The sequence below is a fragment of the Cryptomeria japonica genome, chromosome 5, assembly GCF_030272615.1.
Source record: "Cryptomeria japonica chromosome 5, Sugi_1.0, whole genome shotgun sequence".
NCBI classification, from domain to species: Eukaryota; Viridiplantae; Streptophyta; class Pinopsida; order Cupressales; family Cupressaceae; genus Cryptomeria; species Cryptomeria japonica.
Genome location: NC_081409.1, coordinates 266,489,098 through 266,515,322, shown reverse-complemented (window position 1 = coordinate 266,515,322; position 26,225 = coordinate 266,489,098). Strand labels below are relative to the sequence as shown.

The window sequence follows — 26,225 nt, the reverse complement described above, 5'->3', positions numbered from 1 at the left end:
TCGCCGTGTGAATGTATACACACAAAACCGCAAATATTGGTTTGGACGTACACACAATACCGCGATCGTCGTTTGGAGGTATACACACAATCCAACTGAACTTGTCCTCTACAAGTCGCGAAATGCAAATATCTCAAATCACTATAAGACCGACAGCGATCGCGATTTAAAAGTCCAAGATTGCGTAAAAACCCTTATATTCATTCACATTCGACTAAAGCCGAATTGGATTACTTTGACGTATATACACAATCTGGAGGACATATGCACTAACATACATACTCGATCCAAACAAACACAACTGACATATAAGCACAACGGACAGCACTCTGATGATCGACGTAGATAAACATAACCTCGTTGAAAAACAGTTTACAGAATCTATCAGTGTTAAAAAATATTTCTCCCAGGTTTTTATTGCTCAAGAACAAATTTATTCTGATCATTACTCTAGCATAAAAATACTTGGTTATTGAGTTCTTTAAGCTTTAGTTTGTCTTATAGGATCTGTATAAATAGTGAAGGAATTCTTTTACAGTTTACAGAATCTATCAGTGTTAAAAAAGATTTCTTCCAGGTTTTTGTTGCTGAAGAACGAATTTATTCTGATCATCACTTTAGCATAAAGATACTTGTTTATTGAGCTCTTTAAGCTTTAGTTTGTCTTGTAGGATCTGTATAAATAGTGAGGGAATTCTTTTCTTGGCTGTGAATTTTGCTGAAGCTGAATTCCTTTGAATTTGTAGGTGTAGTTGAATTTCGCCAAGGAAAATGCAGTCTCTCGCTGCCTGTCGTGTGCGTTTTCTGCAGCTGAATAACTCTGCTAAGAGCTGTGAAAATTTCGAAGTGCATAGAAGCGGTAAAGATGGCAAGGCGTTTTTTAATCTGGCTGAGGGTTTTTCGGTGCATTTAAGGTCTCTTTCACGCGGTGTGGCTGTGAATGATAGCAGGCGGTCTTGGAAAATTCCTGTTTCTACTCAGGTACGCTCAGATCTGTACTTGCTTTTGCTTTGGTTAAATACCGGTAGTCTTGTCGATGCGTATGCTGCTGGAATAGTGGTTATTTTGATCAAAATCACGATTATGCTAGTGAGTAGTGCTTATTTTGTTCTTATGCTGGTAAATTAGTGGTTTTATTGTTGAAACTGACGATTATGCTAGTGGAGTAAGGATTATTTGGTTCAAAATGTTGATTATGTTGGTATTACAGTTGTTATATTGCTCAGAAATATGATTCTGTTTGTGAAATGGGGGTTATTCTGTTCAAAAGGATGGTTATACCGGCGAAATAACTGTTGCTGTGCTTAATTTTTATTATTATAGAGATATATGGTTATTCCGTTTAAAATGATGATTATGTTGTTAACATTGTTGTTATTTTGTGAGAATGCTGATAGTGCTGCCGAGGTACTGGTTACTTTGTTCACATAATGGTTATGCTGTTGAAAATCTGGTAATTTTTATGATCATGATTCATTGTAGTGATTATATTCTTAAAATAAGGGTTACTTTCTTGAAGTTTTAGCATTTTCAATCAGAAGGGTTGCGAGGCTGGTCAATAGTGGTTTATTATGGGGTATGGTAGTAACCTGATTATGTTCTACGATAGTGGTAGTTTACTGAAAATGATAGCTACCTTAGGTATGACGTAGAACATTGATGAATTTTTTTTATAATGATAATTTTACCTGTGTACTAGAGTTTGCTCTGTGAAATAATGGTAATTTTGGTGAAACAGTGGTTATTGTGGGGCAAGAAGTGGTCCCTCTACCCGCCATCTCTGTTTTTTGCTAGTTCCATAGTTAACTGGAGGCTTGTACCCTGATTTTGTTTCTTGCCTTCTTTATTGGCAAAGCATCCGTCTCACAACACATATGGGGACGGCTGTAGACACGAAGAGACTTTAGATGAAGATTCTTAGTGTCTCACTCTATACATCTTTAGAAGCGTCCTTTGAAAATTGGAATATTTTTAGATATATCATATAGATAATTACATTTGCTTTTTCCTTTGTCAACAAGAGCCAAAAGAACTAAATCATCACATATAGTTTTCTAATTTTCAATTTTTTTAATAGAAAGATACAAGATTTTTTGTGGCAGAAAATTTTCTTATCAAATTTCAAGGAGGTACTAGAAAGAATAGAAGCAATAAAAAGTCTTAAGATGTCTACATACACTGAATTGAGGTGGAAAAGATGTGTACTCCATGATGATAGTTTATGCTATGTATGTAACACTAACACTAGTGCTAATATGCATCCACAATATAGCTGCTTTCAAGTAGAGCCTTGTACCATGTATTTCAATTTTCAATAAATCCATTCTCATCCTGGTTGCTGTCTCTGAGCTGTTCCTTTCTTCAGGTAACTATGGGTGATTCTGATTTTAATTATGATTTTGTACCATGTTTTTTGATATTGACATTCCTGTCCTGGTTCCCATCTCTAAGGTGTTTAACTTTAAATGATGATCATGCTAATGAAATGGTGACTCTATATGCATCTATGATATTTCTGCCTTCTAGAACCCCTGTACCATGCTTTTTAAACAATGCTGTTCTCATCTGGATCTTTGTCTTGTGTTCCCGAGATGTCTCGCTTCTCCAGTTAACTATGGGTAGTTCTGGCCTAAATGACGATTCTGCTGATGAAATTGTGGTTATTCTGTTTAAAATGATTATTCTGCTGATACATTTGTGGTGATTTTGTTCAAAATGTTGACTGCTAGTGAGATGGATTCTTTCGTTTAAAATGATAATTGTGCTGGTGAAAAGGTACATTATTTTTAAATTTTTAATGAAATACTTTTAATGTTGGTAAAAATAATTATTATGTAATACGGAGCAATAACTATTTTTGAAAGAAATCACATCACCATAACTTATTTTTGTTCAGCTATATGGATTGTGGAACTTTAAAATCCTCTAGTGATGATTATGTTTGTAAAATAGTGCTTTTTTTTGTGAAAATGATGATTGTCAGTAAAATAGAGGTAGTGTGGTGAAACAATTCTGATTTTGGCCAAAATCATGATCCATCTGGTTAAAATAGTAGTTTTTTAACTGAAACTGTGCTAGGGTTGGTTGGAAGGATGATTGTGCTGGTGAAATAGAGATTATTTTTGTGAAATATATGTAATCTCAGTCAAGTAGAGTGACTATATTGGTAAAATAATAGAATAACGGATGTTTTGGAAAAGTAATTGTAGTTTTGATCAAATTTTTCTACTAATAACTTTTTGTTGCGAAAATAGTGATTGTGTTGGTGATTAGTGGTTACAACTTAATTTAGGTGAACTAGTAGTATTTTTGTTTAGAATTTCTTTTGGTGGAAAAGTGCTTATTTTTAAATAATGGTAGTTATTTGGGAGTAATGGTTACTGTGGAGAAATTAAATTTGACCAAACTTTGGATTTTAAGGTTTAAAGGAGGACATCAAATCTTAGTCTATAGATATTTCATATTTACATTAGTGTCGTGTTTTAATTTCAAGCTCTTAGATTTACTGATGGCTGGGATTATAATCCCAGGCTTTAGGATATTGTTAGAGCTTCTTTTCGCTTTATTTTTTGCTGGTCATCATTGTGATGCTATCGGGTATCTACAGCTAGTTGGAAGAGGGTTTGAGGGATTTTTTGGTCCTGAAATTTCACCCCAAATCTTAGCCTATAGATATTGCACATTTATGTTATTGTCGTGTTTAGATTTCAAGCTCTTAGATTTGTTGATGGCTGGGGTTATAATTCCAGGCTTTAGGATATTGCTAGAGCTTCTTTTCACTCTATCTTTAGCCGGCCATCATTGTGATGCTATTAGTATCTACAGCTAGTGTGAAGAGGGTTTGAGGGATTTTTTTGTCCTGAAGTTTCGGGTGAGCTCCATTAACCCATCTTCAGAGAGTTAAACAAAAGTATCATCTAGAAACCTTTGATTTGTTATTGGTCGACAATTAATTGTCAGATTTCTTTGCACTCATTTGTATTGCATAAACAATATGATTCTTAATGCTTGACAGTAGATCTGCTCTCTGAGAATCTGTTGCTGCTTGGATAGAGCTTTTGTTTATTTGTTGTGTGCATCAATTAGGCTTCTGATAAGTTCAAGGGCTGCCATTTGGTAGCTGAAGGCCTTACTTAATTGGCAAACCCATTTAGCTATAGTGTCACCATTATGTGGTTCAGGACACTTGGGGAAAATTATCTTTTAAATGTATAATGTCCCTTTCAGTTTTTCTTAACTTTCCTTAAATATAATACCAATCTGCTCAGATGGTATCAGTTTTTTGCTTTTTTTTAGAATTGTTGATTTTCTTGAAGTCTGCAGCAATTTAATGCAATTGGATGCCTTTGGTAAAGAACTTCAAATCTGCCCAAGTTGGGTTTTTGTCCTCTAATTTTCAGGCCTAGAGGGGTTTTGTTCTCAGACTATGCTCTGCAGGAGACAAAACCAGATATATAAAATAACATTTGATATTCTTCCACAGTTCTCCTTCCTTGAACTCTTTTTATACCCTTCCCCTTTAAAGGATGCAACTCTTCTTATGTCTCTTATTAACAAGTAATTGTAATTAATATTAAATATTCCTTAAGCAGGTTCTGCTCCCTGAATATTCATACAAACCTACTGGGAAACTGTTTTCTTTTATGAAATGTAGTGAATGTTGATTGACCTCTGTTTTCCCTTCATAAACAAGGTGGCAGCCTGGAGAGAGTGATTTGCAAGGAGCAAATAGGCCATTCCTGATAGAAAATTAAGGAGGGGACATTACAATATGGCAAATGTGTAGATGACACCCTTTATAGTGCCAGATAATGTGTTGCCCTTTATGACAGCCTCTGCTGTTTTCATTTATACTTGTCTACATATCAAGGCTAGTAATGGTAAATAAATTACAGATTTTATCTCCTATGTTTCCTTTTGCAATATTTTTCATCCCATTTGATAAATCATTTTAGAGTGCCACAATTTGGAGGACTAGTTCTAAATTTCCAGTCATTTCTCATCAAATTATGTGACAACTAAAGAGTAAAAATCTGGAAGGATATGGTTCTTCCTTGGACAAGATATTTGCAAATAGTTACATACTAGAGACAATAGTGCTTGTACTATATACATGAATTAGAGGCTGCAAGACAAATTGCCACTTTGTAAAGTAAACTATTAATATTTTTGTCATAAAATATTGTACTTGTAACACTTATGAGGCATGTAAAAAGGCCCTCGTTCTTGGTAGGCTTTGAGCTTGAAGCACAATAAATAATTTTGTATATTGGAAGACTTCAAATTTGTTTGATTGCAAACAGGCTTTGTTTGATTGCAAACAAGAGACTGGAATTACAGAAACTTTTTTAGAGTTGATCAGGGGGTTTTTCTAGAGGATGTGGAAGTGAGAAGAGAGGAGCACATTCAGTGGTGGGTATAACCAACCATTCAAAGTAAAACCAATAGATTATCATTTATATGCTTATTGCAAAATTTTTTGAGGTCACTACACAATTGCCTTTCACAATAAGAGTGTTCAATCACAATATGTACATAAATGAATAGATCGTGTGATTCTGCATCTTTAGATTTATCCTGTGACTGACTACACTTCCTTGAGCATGCAATTTAGTTGTCAAGATAGTATGATATTGATAAAACAAATATACAAGATTGTCCTCTTGGATTTATCTTGTTTCTCATGTACTTTTTATGGTAGGGAAGCAATTAGTCATTTGTTGTACATGTAGACTAATTTTCTTGTCTCTTAGTTAAGAATGAATTTCACTTGAAATTTCATTGTCACATTGAATATGATTCAAATATCTTGTAATCTTTTCATAATTGTTCACATGTTTGGAAACAATGAGCTACAGGTCTTTTCATCAATCATTGTTAAACTTCCAACATAAGAAAGAATGATTGAAGCTAGTACCTTTGATCTAACTGTACATTTACAATACAATTTTTTCAGACATTGTAGTCTCAAGATAAGCCTTCTTTTGTCATGCCCCCAATCTGACATCCCATCAACAGCAAACTTGGACATCGAAACAACATACTCTAAATCACCACTCACATAAAGTCGAGTTGTTGCATTCATAAAAAGATCGATTCTCTCCTAGCATGCAGTTATTACATTCATAAAGGATGATTAGTTAAAGGTTTGATCACATCCATATCCATTGATTAGTCAACATGATTTTTGAAAGGACAGCAGTCAACCATGAAAGGATGCCTCTTTCACAGACATTGCAACTCATGGGAAGGACCATGACTCTCCAATGCCTAGCGAAGGGTATAAGAGATCTTTTGGCACCAAAACAAAGGGAATCAGCATCAGCTAAGGACAGTAATCAGCAATTAATAAGCAGACTCAGCAACTGTGTAATCAGCAGAAATTTAAGTGGGATCAGATTCTCATTAACCTGATTCAGACCCACTATAACCAGCATCTAGCAATCTATATAATTGTGCATTGTCGTATGTAATTATAGTTCATTAATTATCAAAATTCATTTCTTATATACATATATAAATGATTGGATATAAATTGCATATGTTTGTTTAATAAAACTGTTTGTCAACCACTATCATGTATGGTGGAAGGAGGTGTAAGAAAGAGTGAATCATAAGGATCGCCATCTAAGTCGGATACCCTGAGTGGATGTCCATGTTGCCTGCCACCAGGGCCAAGAGGGCCAAAGCTCCCCTCTTGGGCTTAGATAGGACAATCGAGGAACCTCCATTACAATCTCCTCTCCAACTCTATAATGAGGGCTATTAATCTTAGGAGATGAAGCATCGATAGGGAAAGTAGGTACAAGCACCCCACTAGGTAGGATACCTCGAGTGGATGTCCATGTTGCCTGCCATTGGGGTCAAGAGGGCCAAAGTTCTGCTCTTAGGCTTAGTTTGGGATGGCTTCGGGCGGACCTATCATGCTTCTTCTCCCACACCCTAATGTGTTTGGAATGATGTTATAGATATTATATGAATATCATGTGCTATGGACTAACCCTAATAATGTATATATATTATACATGTGTATATGTTTCTTATGTTATGATTGCAGGATTCAATTCCCAGATCACATTATTTTAAAAGGTATTTTACTTGGTAAAGATGTAACCCTAACCCTAATTCGTGCAATGGTGATTCTAGGGCAAACTCTAGGGCAATTAGGAAGGGGACATTACATCTTTGCCATTCTAACTATTTAAAGTATGTAGACTTCATCTCATGGTTGATTGAGACTCTGTAACTAAGTGTTGGTCAGGTTTTGTTGCCATATAAGATTCTCGTAAGAATTAATTCAGCTCCTCTACAAACCATTGCCTTTGGCCTAGTTGTGTACATTCTCTCCCCCTTGTAGAAAGTCTTGACTCATGTTAACAAATTTCTGCCATTGGCCCTTGCAACAATCTTCCTAATTGATCTCAAGTTGCCAATGATACTATCACAATGTTATGCAACTTTGTAGTGTGTGTAGTTGGTTGGTGATCTTGTATGCTAATAAGCAGTAGAGTTTGTTTCCTTTCTAATCTATTCAAAAAACCAGAGTTTGGTTGTTTTGTTGTTTTGTTGTTTTGTTGTTTTTATTGGCTTTTAAAATCACTAAAATACAAATAAAATACCTTTACATAAAGACAGTTGGGCTGTGTTCTAGAGCACACAAGTCCTCAATTGGCAAGCGACTTAATAGTTGAAGACCAATAATAATCCTATGGCAATAGACAAAAGCCACATAATACAGAATAACTTCAAAAGGATGCAAAGCAAGATGGAGTAATTTCTGAATATGAGCAAGCTGATGTCAAAGAAACTCCTTGCACGGGAATGATCAATTGAATGACAGCACCACAAATCTTGTACCTAGAGGCTGATCTTTATCATGCCCATCAAGAATGTCCCAAGACTAAACTAATATTATGAGGCTTAGAGTGAGGGGCAACCACGTTGTATCTATCATTATCCCCTTGATTACATGTACTAGGAAATACAATTAGCTCAAGTGGTAGACAATTTTGAAGATAGTGGCGGTGGATTCTCAAGATATGACAAGTTTGAATGCTATCAGTCTATTTAGGCAAGATATGCATAGTTTGAAGTTTGAACACTACCATGACATAGAGATCTAGGCTAGCTTGAGGTTGGGCTAGTCCCATTAGTCGTGCTAACTTGGCAGGCTTGGTACTGGTAGGTGAGTTTTCTGTGGCCCTCTGTATAGAGGAGAGCAAGCAGCTAGCTAACATTGCTATTTATGACATCTTATTAGTTATGAAGATCTCACGTGGAATCGTCTACCAGCACTTAAGCTATAGTGTAGGCAGTGTTGCCCCCATTCAGCAATAAGTTTGCTCAATTTTCTTGAGCTTTATTACAACCATCTTGTTCTTGCATCGAATTTGCATATTCAACTTGGAAGTCATGATGATATTGCTGGCCCAAGTGAAATTCCAAGAACAAGGTTGTTGGCAAAAACTTCAGTCAGATATTTTCACAACAAAGAGTTTTTCAAGTCTCTTTTGCAAGATAGAACAAAATGCACATGCTATTAGGAAGTGTCAACAATAAGTATTATATACCAAGAGATGTTAACAAGGGTAACGAATGTGTAGCTGAAATCCAAGCGGATTTGGTTGTCATAGGACGAACAGTGTACTTGACAATCTCATGTATGGCCTAAATGTAATGTTTGGGTCAAGGGATTCCTAATAAAGTAATAGTGTAAGTCTACAGCCTAGGAGCAAACCTTGGAAAACTGAAGACAAGGATAGACCACCCTCTGTCAGGCTCCACAGGGGCTTTTTAAATACCCTGCATTCCATAAGCCAACAAAAGTAATATTCGGTATAATAGGGCAGGCTAAGACATTTTCATTATTCATCTCTAGTTAAAGGCAGTTTCATGACCCAACTTTTGGAAGTGCGTATCAGGATAAGCTTGTAATTTTGTAAACCCATTGAAGAATCTTAGAATTGTCTCTATCCCAGAACTTAAACCTGTTTTTAATCTCTTGCCATGAGACTGAAATTCCTTGCTGCAAATAAAAGATATCTCTCACTGCCCAAATGCCTTTTTTAAAGAGATTACTATCAGAAAACCCATTTCTCTTTGCTAATTATTCCTCACCCTTTAAGAGCACCAGATACCACAAAAAGAGACTGCAAAGTTGATCCCCCGTCTAGTGAAAGCAGCTTTTGAAGGATTCACAAGCTTTCCATGTGTGTTTGGCAACGGAGATCTTGAGGATGTTCATTAGGTACAGGAACAGTAAACACTAAATGAAAGCACAGGCTTTGCCACCCAACTCTACTATACAGAGTATTTGATGTAATGCAGAGTCCAAGCAAGATTCTTCTCTGCCTTTTACAAACTCTGAAATGGTTGTTACCCTCATAAATTGTAGGGAAAATTTTTGAAATCAGGGGATTTTTTATTTGGTATGTGAAGTTGTGTCTTTTACAGCTACTCTGATGATAAGACTTGATCACAATTGATCCTTTGGATGACAACAAAGTTACAAACCCATGAGGAACATCCCTGCCTTCTTTCATGGCCACCTTACCTTTTCATTATTATGCTTGGTCTTTACATCCTTAAAAAATTCCTTTGACAATTCCCTCCAACTTTTACCCAATAATATAAAGTAAAATTTGCGCATTTCCGTTCTCATAGGCTTCACCTGTCTTCATATGACAACAGAGCTTCACTCCTTGATTCTGAATCTCAAAAGATCAAAAACAATGGTAGAGTTTAAAGCATTCAATGACATATTCCTTGGTTATAGCATCGTAGGCCCTTCAACAAATATTGGCAAGAGATAATTTTAGAAATGGAGTTCCATTATGAATCCAAGAAATGTTCCTTCTAGCATTCTCTCCTCATGGTTGGGCCTCTTCTCATGCAAGACATCAAACATTTGAGTTGATTTTGTGAATTTGAAGTCTTGTCTTGCCCTAAACGATAGAAAATGATATGCTATTAGAAAGTGTTGCCTTGGGGACAACTTGAATAGGTCTAGCACTACTGCACTTAAAAAGTAAGGCTGTTTTTTTGGACCAAATATCTTAGTCAATTCATTTCACCACCTTTACAGTGTGTTGCAGGAAATTGGACATGAAAACCATATTAAGAGGAATCCTTCTCTGGGCATTGGCATCAAAGATGTTCCAATTTGGCATTGAGTCCATACCAGTCTTCTCCTTCCATGCATACTACTTGGAGGCAAGTTTCATTTCACTTAGAGATTTGGTATTGTTAAGATCTCAAAAAATAGGTCCTTGCAAAACTAAGAATATTCTCAGATACCTGAAATTTTAAAAGCATGCCTGGTAGCAATCTAATCACATTCACACCCAAATTAGCAGCAAAAGGACCAGCTGGTTTGAAGCTCTCTTGAGTAGATTCTGAACAAAGAAACACAAAAACACTAGTATTCCCATTCTTTTCTTCTTCATGGGCAATTGAAAGATTTCAATTTGGCAAAATGCAATTGACACTTTCTACAAAGAAAAGATGCTGATTTCCACTTCCGAGTACAAAATGCGTCAATATTCATCAGCTCCTGCACATTTGAAGATAAAGCAGTCATCAAGTAGAAATGGAATCTAGGATCACACAGTACCCTCTTAACCTCAAATTGGTCTGAAACTTCAAAGGTGTTTGATGAGGAAACATAGATTTTGTGAAAATGAAATCTGCAAGCGTAATCTCGCACTGTTTCAGTTGTTGTACCTTTAAGTTTGGTATCATAGAAAATGAAGGCTTTTGAATCTTTTTGAGGCTTCTTGTTTTCTGTTTGGTTTGTAAAGTACTCAGAAAATTATGCACGGGAGGCTCCATGAACAAGGTTGATTGGTTTTTCAAGATTGATTAACAGCATGCAAAGTTTTGGCAGATTGGAGCAACAAAGGTGAGGTTTTGGAGGGAGTCTTCAGAGACATTTTGTAGCCATTGGTCTAACCTTTTACACTTCAGATAGTGACAGGTCTGTGTCTTCTAGTGGGAGCTTTAAAGGGTCCTTTTCTTAGCTGCTAAACTCAACTTAGTCTCTTTAAACTCATGAGACTTGATTGAAAATGACAGTGTTCTGCACTGAGTCACAATACTGAAACGAGAACCATTTTGTGAGGTTTGAAATACCAGTCACATGCCAATCATGGTTTCCCAAATTAGAGGGAATCTTACAAACAAAATAACTTACCATACTAATTTTCGTCAGAGAACTATTTTTTCATTTTCCTCTCATGAACAACTTGACTGTTTTCAAAATTTGATAACCAAATGCAAAAGTAATCTAAGAACTAGTAATGGTAATTTAAATAGTTTAGAGTTATGTATTCTTCATTATTGATGTCTATGATCTATGCTGAGAAATGAGTAGAAAATTGTTAATGACAATGGGAGGCATCATTTTATATGTCCCCTCAGCATAACTGACAAACATGTAAGAATATTGAAGAAACTGACTTTGGTGTCTTTATTTGTAGAACACCAGATCTACTTTTATACCTTAACTCTTTTCTTCTATTTGTTGAAATTATGTAGCTAGAATCGGATTCTACTTGGTGCATTAAAATTTAAATTAATTGTGATAACTTGTGCGATCAATTATGTAATTGGGCTGGGCCCAAATATATTAAAACTTGTAAATTGGGGCCAACCTAATCTGGGCGTGCACACTTCATAAGGCAAGGACCTATTTAATAGGTAACTTATAATTCAAGTTTGTAATTTGGCGCCAAGGCCGACCTAGAAATAAAGTGTTAAGAGCATATATAAGAAGAGTGACTTGAGGTCACAAATATACAATTCAAGTCAAGCGATCATCTTCTGCCTTATGCAAATTCAGATCTGCAACACACAAAGTCACCAAACTTGGTCTAGAAGACAGTGAATTCCGTATCTAGCCCAGCTAACTCAGTCTTATATATGGCGAATCTGATTTCATGCAATTCACAAGGGTTCTAGCCAAGCGAAGCTCTTCTATGTTATGCGAATTGCTTCTATTGCTGGGCGAACTCAGTTAGACTGAAGATATCTGCTCCAACAATCAGAGAACTGGTTCTAGGGTCTGCACATCATCATTCTGGAAACTAATTAAGTTCAGATCAGAACTAAGATTCAGATAAGTTCGCTCCTATTGTGCCCTAGCTGGGCAAATTTGTAATTGTTTATTTTCTGCCCTAATACAATCAGATCTGAGACCTTTTGATGCTGGGTTTTTCCTCCAAGAGGGATTTTCCCAGGTTATCTGTGTGTTATGTGTTTGTTCTTCATTGCATTCTGGTTTTCTGATTTTTATTGATTAATCTGATTGCTAAAATTAACACTATTCAGTTGTCAATGCTTTGCTACATGGATGAATCTTTTAATCTTTTAACAACTAACCTGGAACTTTTTGAGAATCTTTATTACATAGTAATGAGTTTATAGATTTTTGAGGTATGTCAATGCTGAATATGCCTGATAAGATTCTTTACTGATTTTCAGGATGAGATGAGTTCTGGGGATACTTTTAAGGATACCATCCCAGATGATTTAAAGACTTCTCATAAAGAACAAGGTTCGTTCTGTTATGCATAGTTCTATTAGCTTTCCATGTGTTGGATGGATATCGAATTTATGTTTGCTAAAATTGCATGATACCCTACCAGAAATTAAAGTTCTCATAGAGAGCAAAGTTTGTTATGTTCAACATAGTTCTATTGATTTTTGATGAATGGATATTCATATAACATTTATTCTTGCTGTTATTCTACATCTTGGCATCATACTGCCAACATGATAGCTAGTGAATGCTGCCTTTTCCTTGAACTTGTAGCTGAGATCTTCTAAAATGGCAATTAAATGGAGGAAACTTTAGCTAATGAACTTTGATTATAGTTAGTTACGTTGGTCTCTAACCTTTTGTCTGCCCAGAGATGGGTTTAGTTTCTTTGTTAATGTTTTTTAAAAGTTTAAACCAATGAAAAACTTGAACTCTGACATAAATCAAGTCATGGCACCAATAATTGATATTAGAATGTTCAACCTATGAATACTTTCACTGTTTCTAGTCTGTGTAATGTAATTATAATGCCTGGTATTTTGAACGTTGTTTTTTCCTGGGGGCAAAGTAGTGAGAAAACAAGGATATCATTTGCAAATTTATAATTGGTCTCTTTGATTAGCTTTTACTCATGAATGAAGGTTCAGAAAAAGATGGCATTATAATAAATGAATCACACAAGTATCAATCATTTTAAGGATTTAAATTTCCTGTTTTTAATTTTCACTGAAGTGGTGTTCTCTTTAAAGCTGTAAGTCCCAATTCTTTAAATTTGGGATAAAGTATTTCCTGGATGGGGTATGATTGACGGGGATTACTTATGTCATCGTATTTTGTGGGGATGTGCCCATTAAAGATGTATGAATGCCTTCTGGTTTGTCTCAATTTTACAAGTCATTTATGGAGTATTTATAGGTATCCAATTGTTTTCACTTTTGGGGGTTTTTGGAAAGAAGACAAGGACTAATTGACTATAATGAAATAAAATATTCCAAGATGGTAGCTGGGATGCTTACTGAACATCTTGAGTTAATCCTTTTTAATGCAAGTCAAATCACATTTCTTAGGTAAAATAAATCTAAAATCAATGAAATGTACTTTCTGTACACGGGAATAAGAATGTGTTGAGCTTCTACTCCTCAATAATGCCTTTAGTAGAAATTAGAATGAAAGTAATATTTAGGTTCTAATGCCAGATTTTTTCTACTGCTGCGGTTACAATTTTCCATCTTGAAACTGCAAAAGCACTAAAGAGGATAGGGAATGCAGTTGGCAAGTATATTGTTGCATCAGAGCCTTCTTTTCCTCAAATAGTGCTGAACTACGCACAAATTTGTCTCAAAATGGATTTGGAAAAGGTCTTACCATATGAAGTATTTCTAGGTTCTCAGGGATGACACGGAACAGCCACTGGATTATTAAAGTGTGCTCTTCAGATGTCGAAATTGTCAGCTATTGGATTATCTAGTCAAACTTTGACCCATTCTAGGTTAAGAGCAAACATAGAGAATAACATTAAAGAGAATATCATGGAAGGGAAGAAAAAGAAAACATAGATGGTGTTAGAAAAAAGTTAAAAACACAGGAACTTCATTTGTTGAGAGGAAAGTTCCTAGCAGAAAGCATTAGGGGCAAGGTGGGGGGAACAACAATGTTATGAATTCCTTCTAAATTAGCACTATCAACGAATGGTGGGAGTGTTTTTCTCATATGAATTTGGTGCACTGTAGTCTCAAACAATAGATCCTAGAAGGCTGTCAGAGACTAAAGCCCTGCTAGAAATCAGAGGCTGGTTGTTAACACAAAAAGGTAAACTGTTGATAGTTGGTGGAGATTCTAAGATTATTAAGTCAGAAGAGGAGAATCAGTCAGCAGGCACAGTGGATCTTTAACAAAACTAGAGGATAATATTATGATAGACATGGATTTTTTCATGGTGTAACAGGAGGAAAGAAAATAACATCATTGAAGATAAGATTGCAAAGTTTCTAATCTCAAAAGAATGGATCAATGGAAGCTAGCAAAGCGCTTTCATTATCTTACCATTGTAGAGCATTGGAATCCAGTTAGACAAAAGTATTCCTTTTGAGTTATGCAAATCATAATTTAATTTTGAAATTATTTAGCAACACCACCCAAAAATACATTAAACATTACAAGATATACATATTTATTGGTCCTTAGAATAATCAGAAGCAGTTTCAAAGAGTGGATCAAATTAGCCATTAGAAATCTCTTTTCTAAGGTGATATTATTAGGTGAACACTAGAAAATCTAACAGAATTACTAAGTTGATGATGTCTTTGGGTCAGGATTTGTGATTATTTTCTCTGTTTTCTGGAAAGTTCAAGGCTTTGACAAGCAAAGGAATACAAAGGCAGCACAAGATAAGACTATTGTGTGTTGGGTGCACTACATTTATTTCTTTGTTAGTAGCAGTATAGTTTAGGACTTAAGAAAAATGTGTCTTTATTGTTGTACAGCCAAGAAGTCTGCAAATTTGGAATATCAATACCCTGTACAGTTTACTTCAAATGCCAAGAAACTTTGATGAATGTATGAGTAATTCCAATGCCATGGCTCTTCTGCATATCTAGAAACTTTCACTGGCTGATCTGGTTTTTTTCTCTGAAATTAGAAACTAGGCTCAGTTATTTCTTTGTTATATTTGTTGTAATTTGAACACATAAGTTTTGAATGGAAGGATTTCTATTTTGGAAATTTTAATCATGATATTATATAAACCATTGACTGTCAATGCTATGTAAATTCTTGACACTACATCCACTACTGTGACTCTGGAAACATATTTTTTCTGATAGAGATGGAAATTTTCATGATAATTATAAATGTTTTAGCAAATGTTGTTTGTTGCAATCAGTATCTTGAAACACAGTAAGAATCCAATTTATCATAAGGAATTGTGCACACAAAAATGAAGCCTTTCTTATTTGTTGCTCAGAAAATTGAAAGTGAAACAGTAGTTTGTATGAATCTGCTGTTATATTTTGTAGCGAAGATCAATTTAAAAGGCAGAAAAGTTTATTACAACACTTTACTGCTTTGGCTAATCTTTTATATTCTACTGTTCTACAAGAATACTATAGATATTGTGAAAGTTGTTAACATATACACTAATTTTCTATACCATATTTATTTAATTGCAGTTTTTAACTTAGGCAACACTCTTCTGCTTTGGCTAATCTTTTTTTTCTACAGTTCTACAATAATACCATAGATATTGTCAAGGTTCTTAACTTATAGACTAATTTTCTATACCATATAGATAACAGTCCATAAGCTAACATGCAGTCAAACTGGTGTGGCAATGTCTTGAGTTTCTGGCTTCCATTTTTGGTGAAGGTTAGTGGCGCAACAGCCTAGATAAATTACCCGCACAAGTAGCGGAGTTGGCTTGGGCTGTGGGTTTGCTCCCCATTGGTCTCAGGTTCGACTCCGAGGCTCGGGTTTGCCTGATGCACGTGGTTTGCAGGTGATTGTGTGCATCCCCAAAGTATTGTTAATGCATGATAGCTTCGGTAAGATAAATGATTGAATGAGAGATAAATGAAGTCTCTCATTCAACCATTTATCATATCGATAATTATGATGAAAACCTTCAAGCAATTAATTCTTCTTTGATAGCCATTCTACATTTGCATATAATTAACCTATTCAGTTCGATCAAATCCTTAACATCGATAATCATACTATATCATTGTTTATGTTCATCGATTACTAAATCATGCTCATGCATTCCAATTTGTATCGATTAACATAATTGATAATAAACAAATGATTAATCAAACACCGATAGATATCGGGTTATATGTGCTCCGATTAATATCAGGTGGCCTGATAAAGTTTACCGATAGTTATCGGTTGTTAAGCATACGCCGATAGTTATCGGCTGTTAAGGTTAAGTATATGCCGATAGTTATCGGCTGTTAAGATTATGCAAACACCGATAGTCATCGGGTGTTAAAGTATAAACATATACCGGTTGGCATTAGTAATTAACATGCATTGTTTGGTATTAACAAAGAGGCACGATCAACTAATGTCTTGATCGGTCATGACCGATCAAGGCATTGCTTGATTGTACCCCACTTGTTATATACATATATCGAATGGCATTCGTGAGAAAGGACATAGAAAATAACAAATGCTCCTCTCACCTGCCACAAATAAGAAGATAGTCAAATTCATATGTTAATTCAGTAATATATAGAGCAAGATAATATTAAATAGAATATAACTTGCATATTGAATGTAAATTGAACATCATTTACATGGTATCAGAGCTATAGTTAAATCAAACCTGAGGCTGTTCAATTTTACGTAAAATTCAAATCAAGCATATATTCAAAATCACAATCCTATCAATGGCTAGCGCTATCAGATTTGAAGACAGGCTTGCAGGAGGTGATGACTTCTCCGCATGGAAAATCAGAATTCAAATGATTCTAAAAGAAAATAAAGTTGAATCATTTTTAAAAATTGAAACTGAAGAACCTGAGACCGAACCTAACAAAGCAATCTGGAGAGAAGGAAATGATAAAGCTATCAAAATCATAGTTGATGGGGTGAGAAACAACATTATGCCCATTATAAGGAAGCATGAAACAACCTTCAATATGTTCAAAGAACTTGAAGATGCTTTTGAGATATCTAATGCCAGTAGAACCTTGGCTCTAAAAAGAGAAATAAATCACATAGCCATGACAAAAGGAGAATCAGTCAATGCCTACTTCATGCAAATATCTGCCCTAAGGGATGAACTGGCAACCCTTGGATATGAGATCCAAAGCAAAGAATTAACCTTCATTGCTCTAGATGGGTTGCCTAGCATATGGGAAACATTCGTCCAAGGCATCAGTGCAAGGGATAACTTTCCAAAGTTCGATAGGCTGAAGGTTGATTGTCTCCAAGAGGAATCAAGGCAAAATAAGAAAGGGATCAAACAAAAGAATATAGATGAAGATCTCCAAGTTCTTAATACGAACTCAAATAAGAAAGGCAAGCAGAAGCAATTCAGAAAGAGAAAAGGGCGTCACGGCAAAAACTCCTTCAAGAAAGACCTCTCTCAAATTCAGTGTTACAGATGTGACAAATTTGGGCACTATGTTGCCAAATGTCGAGAAAGAGCTAAACAAGCCACATTTGCCAAAACAGGAAAATCTAAAAGGGAAGAAGACTCTAAGAAGTATGTACTCTATTCAGCACTAACAAATCAAACATCAAACAAAGTGAACTCTTGGGTGATCGATAGTGGCTCATCCAGACACATCACAGGATTCAGAGAAGTACTAGACTCCATGAAAGAGGAGAATGATGAGGAAGCAACTATCAGAGACGATTCTACACACCCTGTCAAAGGAGTTGGAACCTGCACCATCAAACTAAAGTCAGGTGTATCATTACAACTTAGAGGAGTGCTATATGTTCTAGGCATCAAAACAAATCTAGTCTCAATATCAGCACTGGAGGACAATGGATACAAAGTAACCTTCATGGACAACAAAGTACTGGCTTGGCCAAAGAACTCATCCATCAAGAAAGCTAAAACAATTGGTCAAAGACAAGGCTATTTGTATGAGCTATGTACAGAACCCAACTTAGCCCTAATTCATGAGACCACAGATGCAAATGAAATCTGGCACAAAAGACTAGGCCACCTAAATTTTAGAGCTTTATCATCAATGGGGGACCTTGTCACAGGTCTACCCAAGTTAAAGCAATATCATTCAGGGGCATGCACAAGATGTGCCCTAGGTAAGAATACTAAGGGTGCTTTTCAGAATAGTACTAGGAAAACAAGTAGAATTTTAGAGTTAATTCATTCTAATGTATGTGGACCTATGTCCGTACCTTCATTGGGGGGATTTCTGTATTATATAATATTTCTTGATGACTACTCTAGGAAAACTTGGATCTACTTTCTGAAATGTAAAGAATCAGAAGAGATCCTTAATAGGTTTAAAGAATTCAAATCACTAACAGAGAACTCATCAGGAAATAAAATTAAAACCCTAAGAACTGACAATGGGGGGGAATACACATCAGAATTATTTAAAGAGTTTTGTAAAAATTCAGGGATTAAGAGGGAGTTAACAATAACTTATAACCTCAACAAAATGGGATAGCTGAAAGGAAAAATAGGACAATCGTTGAAGCTGCCAAAGCTATGATTCTTGATCAGAATCTAAATATCAATCTTTGGGCAGAAGCAACTAGCACTGTTGTATATATTCAAAACAGATGTCCCCACTTTCATCTTGAAGATAAAACCCCTGAGGAAGCCTTTACTAAATCAAAACCTAATATTAGCCACCTTAGGATATTTGGATGCCCTGTCTATATTCATGTACCTAAGGAGAAAAGATTAAAACTAGAGCCTTCTGGAAAAAGGGGAATCTTTGTAGGATATAGTGAAACCTCCAAGGCTTACAGGATCTATATACCTAGCCAAAAGAATATTGAACTAAGCAGGGATGTGATCTTTGAAGAAGACTTAGCCTTCAAAAGAGCCCAAAGCTCTCTAAACCCTGAAGTCTATATCCCCACCCCTAGCATAAATAGAGATCCTACTCCTGAGCTTCAGAGGGAGAATCCTAAGGAAACTATAAGTGAAACTCAAAGTCCACCTAGAGAAAACCTCAAGAAAAGACCACTATGGGCCACCAAAACTGTAGCAAAAGCTCAAAAGTTTGTTGCTCCTTCAAGGACCTTCAGGGAAAGCAAAAGGCCATAGCTATGTTGCCCTTATGAATAATCTCTCTAAAGTCGAACCAAACAATGTATCAGAGGCTCTTGAACATCAAGTATGGAAGGATGCCATGTTTGAAGAGTATCAGTCCATTATGAAAAATGATGTTTGGGAGATTGTTCTTAGGCCAACTAAGAAATCTATTGTTTCATCTAAATGGCTTTTTAAGATTAAACATGCTACACACGGTAGTATTGAAAAACACAAGGCTAGATTTGTAGCTAGAGGTTTCTCTCAAAGGGAAGGGATAGATTATGAAGAAACTTTTGCACTAGTTGCCAGATATACATCAATAAGAGCTGTATTAGCCATTGCAGCAACATATAGATTTTATATGTTGATGACTTATTAATCACAGGAAATGATCATCTTATAGATCAATGCAAGAAAGATCTATCAAAAGAATTTGACATGAAGGACTTGGGACTCCTTCATTACTTCCTAGGATTGGAAGTATGGTAGAATTCTGACAGCATTATACTAAACCAAGGAATGTATACCTTGGATATATTGAAGAAATTCAAAATGCTGAATTGTAGGCCCATGACCTCTCCTATGGAAACCAATTTACATAAACTTAAAGAAGCAGCAGCAGAGTCACAACCCACTAACTCTACTCATTACAGACAGATAATTGGGTCCCTGATGTACCTGGTGAATACAAGGCCAGATATCTGTTATGTAGTTAATGCCTTAAGTCAGTTCATGTGTGAACCTAAGGAGATACACCTAGTTGCAGTAAAGCACATCATGAGATACCTACAAGGTGCTCTAAACCTTGGTCTCAAATATGAGAAAGTTGACATAAACCTCCATGGATTTACAGATTCAGATTGGGCTGGAAGTGTAATTGACAGAAAAAGCACTTCAGGGTGTTGCTTCAGTCTAGGTTCAGCCATGATATCTTGGATCAGCATGAAGCAGTCCTCAGTAGCTCAAAGCTGCACCGAGGCAGAATACATTGCAGCTTCTATGGCTGCCCGAGAAGCAGTATGGCTTAGGAAGTTGCTTGTGGGGTTGTTTGGAGAGCCTATGAAACCCATTGTTATACATTGTGACAATCAGAGCTGCATAAAACTTTCAGCAAATCCAGTGTTCCATGACAGATCCAAGCATATTGAGATTCCATACCACTATGTGCGAGATATGGTAGACAGGAATGTGATCCATTTAGAATATGTTTGTACAGGAGATCAAATTGCAGATATTCTGACCAAACCTTTTTTCAGAGTGAAGGTTGATCACTTCAGAAAAGGTTTAGATATGATAGAAAGGTAATTTGCTTTGTAATCTGTATTTGCATATCAATAAGATGTTTAATGTGTAAACTTCTTTGTCATGATAGGACATTTTGGATTTTTATCCCCTGAGTTCTTATCTAAAAGGTGACGATCTCTCAAGATAATGAACACTTGTATGGAGACATTATAAGGTGACGATCTTATAATGTCCAAACTAGTTATCATGTTGGATCTCTGGTGTGTCATGGATGTGCCATGATTGTGTTGTGATAAAACATTTGTATAAAGTGTTAGTGCACATATCACAACTTGGATAAGATGAGAAGTTAATCCCTCTCATATGATTATCCTTAAGTATTGCGTGTTTAGGCAATACTAATATCACATGCTTAAGTGATGGACATCTGTATCACGTGTTTAGGTGATACTTCATATCATGTGATTAGGTGATATGATTTTCTAGAATGTCAAATTAAGTAAAGAATGCTAACTATCATTTGAATTGTGATGCTTGAATATATTGTTTACATTTACCTTACCTAGCTAAGAGGGAGTGTTAATGCATGATAGCTTCGGTAAGATAAATGATTGAATGAGAGATAAATGAAGTCTCTCATTCAACCATTTATCATATCGATAATTATGATGAAAACCTTCAAGCAATTAATTCTTCTTTGATAGCCATTCTACATTTGCATATAATTAACCTATTCAGTTCGATCAAATCCTTAACATCGATAATCATACTATATGATTGTTTATGTTCATCAATTACTAAATCATGCTCATGCATTCCGATTTGTATCGATTAACATAATTGATAATAAACAAATGATTAATCAAACACCGATAGATATCAGGTTATATGTGCTCTGATTAATATCGGGTGGCATGATAAAGTTTACCGATAGTTATCGGTTGTTAAGCATACGCCAATAGTTGTCGGCCGTTAAGGTTAAGTATATGCCTATAGTTATTGGCTGTTAAGATTATGCAAACACCAATAGTCATCGGGTGTTAAAGTATAAACATATACCGGTTGGCATTAGTAATTAACATGCATTGTTTGGTATTAACAAAGAGGCACGATCAACTAATGTCATGACCGATCAAGGCATTGCTTGATCGTACCCCACTTGTTATATACATATATCGAATGGCATTCGTGAGAAAGGACATAGAAAATAACAAATGCTCCTCTCACCTGCCACAAATAAGAAGATAGTCAGATTCATATGTTAATTCAGTAATATATAGAACAAGATAATATTAAATAGAATATAACTTGCATATTGAATGTAAATTGAACATCATTTACAAGGATTAGTCTCGCCTCAACTCGCCCCTTCCTGACCCCAACTGGGCAGTAAGTAAGACCAAGGCAAGGCAGGCTGGGTCGCAGGGATACCCCTGAGTTAACAAAAACAACCTAGATAAATTTTACTGAAATCAAGGAGATGGTTGTCTTTAAAAAAAATGATTGAATTAGTCTTAAAGCCATTCACAATTGACAAGCTTGCTAAAGTTGACTTTTCCTTCAATAAGGTTGACAAAATGATTGCAACAAATTTCATAATTATTCTTTGACAATATCAGAAAAGATAGCACTTTATGAATGGTAAACAAAAATAATATCCTCAAAACTCAGAAACTATTGTAATTTGAATTTGCTTTTGCTTAGATTCATCTTTATAATTAGGCTTAAAATTCCACCGTAAACCTTAAAATTTGTTTATTTCAGGGCAACCTCTGGTTAAAGTGAAGTTTGTCTTACAAAAGAAATGCAAATTTGGCCAGCAGTTTGCTGTAGTTGGTGATGACCCACAGTTTGGAACATGGAATCCAAAAGAAGCTCTTCCTCTTGAGTGGTCAGAGGGAGATGAATGGACAACAGAAGTGGTAAGTATACAAGTTAATGTGTGTATCTGTGGTCTACATATTAGTTAAAGAAATATCTAGTAGTAAAGAAATATTTATGTGCGTTCTGGTCTTCATAGAGAGTTACTGGAGTTTTGTCAATTGCTACTGTCTACCATGCAAAAATAACCAAGTACCACTTCTCACCATAAATGCATACAAAGTCATGTTGTTCCCGAGCATTAAACTTGCTACTGTAGTGTGCTTATCACTGAGGTTTCTTTTAAATATTAGCATATAATTCATTAGTTTCAGCTCAGAATGGTAAGAGCTTCCATTCTCATCACTGATAAGTCTTCAATGACAACTGTTTCAGAATGACATGCTTTTATTTGATAGAAATTGAATCGGTGTGACAACCGTCAAGAGGCCTCGATTTCCTTGATGACCATCCATCTTGTTTTATTTATCAGTGACCATAAAATTTTTACTGATTCTTGATCAGCAAACTCAGGAAGGTATTCCTCATTGTATTTCCAACTAAGGAAGCTGCTTTGGAATAAAATAACGTTCTTTGCATGCTTTAATTAAATCTATGATAGCCTTATCTTTAAAGAGTTATTGGTAATTTGGTGGGACCTCACCTCCAGCATCCTTCTTCAATTCCACCAGATTGATATGCTACTTACCTATCCTTATGCTGGCCAAGACAAGTTTTTGTTCTTTGGTTTTATAATTTATTTAGTCTGAAGAAATTGAAAATTGTTTTTCACTTTGGTCCATCTATTTTGGCTGCCTGGCTGTGGTAGACTTAGTTACTGCTCTAGTTGTTTCTTGATTATGCCAAAAGAGGCCTGAATTCCCTCATCTTTCCAGCCATTGTTCTAGCTGAATTTCAAATCTGTTCTCTTATGCTGAACTTTGTGTGCCTCTCTTCGTCCTTCTCTTATTTTTACTGCTAGCTTCCTGTATGCTCATGAATTTTCATTTAACTACCCTCATCGTTGCACCTTTCAACTAAAATATCCAACTGCTATCCACAAAGAGCAACCACTGCTATATGGCTGTAAAGCACTGTTGCATTTCATGATTTTAAGATCGATCACATTCAATTTCTAGTTCAGTCAATTGCTTGTGATTATGATCCTTAACCTGCAATTTTTTTCGAATGGGGAAGTAATCAGATGACCAACCGGTACCTTGATTCCTCTCCTTTGGAAAGTAAAATTTCAAAACTCTGCTGTTACGGATAGAAAATACATTTCAGAAAATTAAATAATCCACACCAGCACCATTAGCATGGACCTCTGTCTTTTGCTTTTTATCTCTACATCCATCCGTAACTTCCTCTAAACCCAGCCCACAAAACTTAACAAAAACTTCCCCAAAAATAGCTCCCAGCCAGTGTGGCATCTGCCAGCCTGATCACTACACAAAACCTAAAAAAGTTTAGCAAGAGAAAATAGACGGTTACAAAAACAAAAGGCAGCTATCAAAATGGAAACAACAACAAAGAAATTAGAAAGCTAAAAATAGCTTATCTTCTGCTCCATGGTCAAAACGTGGGAAGAGGCAGTTATGGAGATGCTCTGCATCATTCACTTAAATAATTAAATTTAGATAAAGGGTTGAATTGGGTAACCCGGTAAATATTCCAGCATCCAAGCAGTGTTTTGTTCTTTAATGACTGTGTTCAGTGTGTAAATATTAAATACAACAAAGGCCTAGTATCCTGTCTGTATAACAAGGTTGCCCTGTGCACCATTCTATTGTTCTACCATGCAAGATTTATCCAATTACCAAATCCCCAACATTTCCCAATTTACACAATTCAGAACTTAATAGGTTGCAACATGATAATATCAGGCTCAGCTTTCTCTTGTTGACTCTATTCTAACACTAAACTTGTGGAGAGGGGTTGACAAGCCTCTCGCTTTCTGAGATTTTGTGTTATTCATCTAAAGTAACAGTTGCATTGTGTGTTTTTGTATCAGTTATTCCCGAAATCTGCATCTCCATCTACCCTAAGATATTCTAGTTTTCTGGTTCTCAGAGTCTATTTGGCAGTTGATTGTCATTTAATTAGAATGGAATATGATCATTTTGGCATCATTTAGATAACATTGCCACTTTCTCCTTGATGAAATTTAATTTGTGTCAGGTTTTATCATATCCTCTATTCTACATCATTGTAATACATCTGTGTAGGAGCAATACCTGCAAGTTAATGCATATGACACAGGCCTTCTTGTCTTTCTCATTTAAGTTGAAGGACATATAATGATGGTTGCAGTTGCCGCTGTGCACTCATCACTAAGAAATAACAATATAAATTGTCCTGGGTAATAACAGTATGCAGACATCACTAGGTAATAGCAATGTCTGAAAAATATACAAATTTCACATTTATAATTTTATTTCCTGCACTAGTGCACCTGTTTATAAATTCCTCACAATGTGGTATAACTTATACCAATATTTACCAATGTAGCTCACTTTTATCATCATCCACTTGCTTTAGTTGCATTTATTATAATGATTTTCAGCTTGGCTGTACAATTTACCTGATGAGAATTTTAGAACTGTTCCTACAGGGTGTTCCTATGGGTAAACAGATTGAGTACAAGTTCATTTTAAAAGGTAAACTTGGAGAAAGTTCATGGCAACCTGGTCCAAACCAAGTGTTTGATACACTGGAAGATGTTCCATCAATGGTTGTATCTTCAATATGGGAGAAAGAGAAGGAAACTACTGAGACTAGCTACGAGGAAAAAGTACTTGAGCTTACATCAACGGAAATTACAGAGCAAGGGATCAAAGATGCAGATTTGGGAGAAATAATCTCTTTGAATACTACTACTGATCAAGGTGCAGTAACAGTAGAACCAGTGGATGTGGATGATTCACCAAATGGGGTGTTTGGGGCTAGTACAAAGGATACAGATGGCAATATCAACAGAGAGTATCCTACTTTTGATTATTCTGAGATTCCAGATGAACTGAGTCCTCACAGTGGGGAGCAGAAAGAGAGAGGAGCAGCTTCCACTAGCGAAACAATGTAGTTAATGCACAAAATATGCAGGAATATATGTATACAAAAAGGATAACATAGCAGACTGTCAATGGAGTTGTGTTTCAGTGTTAAAGACTTTGACTTGATTTGGTTTATCATGTAGCCAGTCATGATCGATGTTTTCTATATTACACATATATGCATAGTCACAGATGAAAGGCCATATGTCTAATTTTCCGAGAGTGAAATAAATATGGGAAGTGTTGTTTAAAGAATGAATGACAATACTGGACTCTGCCTGTGGATTGTGAACTTGTAGTTGGTTTCAAACAGGTTTATACAGTGTTGAAAAACGTATCTTTGACAAAATGTAGTTGTAAGCATCATACTGCACTAAAATCTGGTCCATTATCTGATGAAGACGGAATACTTTTATCCTGTAAGTAGCCTTATATTTTTGTACTGGTTTGTAGTGATCAGACAATATATTTGTGAATCATATAAATTGATATTATGAGCTGATAGACATCTGTGATAGTTCTAAATTAATGGGATTTCTGATTGTAGCAAATTTAATTTTGTGTCAAATTCTGATCATATGGCTGCATTCTGTATTGTCCTGTTATCTCTAATAGTTCTTTGTTGTGTGTGTGCATCTACTTTTCCATAAGCTAAATGATTCTTTGTGCATTCCCTTGAAAATTTGACACATTGTGTCTAGTGGACTCTAAAACATCTTTATATGCACCTAGTGGACTCTTAAACATCTCTATTTTAATTGCTGTGGTAATTTACCTAATAAGATAT

The 26,225-nt window shown here is 35.6% G+C and overlaps 1 protein-coding gene across 3 annotated transcripts; it reads left to right on the top strand.

The window, feature by feature from the left end:
* Nucleotides 1-25,994, top strand: LOC131035226 (uncharacterized). 3 transcript variants are annotated; one of them, XM_057966887.2, is made up of 5 exons: nucleotides 1-410; nucleotides 747-981; nucleotides 12,481-12,553; nucleotides 22,290-22,447; nucleotides 25,000-25,994. In XM_057966887.2, the coding sequence occupies exons 2-5, from the start codon at nucleotides 772-774 to the stop codon at nucleotides 25,465-25,467; spliced, it is 909 nt and encodes a 302-aa protein (XP_057822870.2). In that variant the 5' UTR covers nucleotides 1-410; nucleotides 747-771; the 3' UTR covers nucleotides 25,468-25,994. The 3 variants fall into 3 exon arrangements, with proteins under 3 accessions (XP_057822870.2, XP_057822871.2, XP_057822872.2); XM_057966888.2 differs by having other exon boundaries at nucleotides 2-78; XM_057966889.2 differs by lacking the exon at nucleotides 1-410 and adding an exon at nucleotides 427-577.
* Nucleotides 25,995-26,225: the final 231 nt, after the last annotated feature.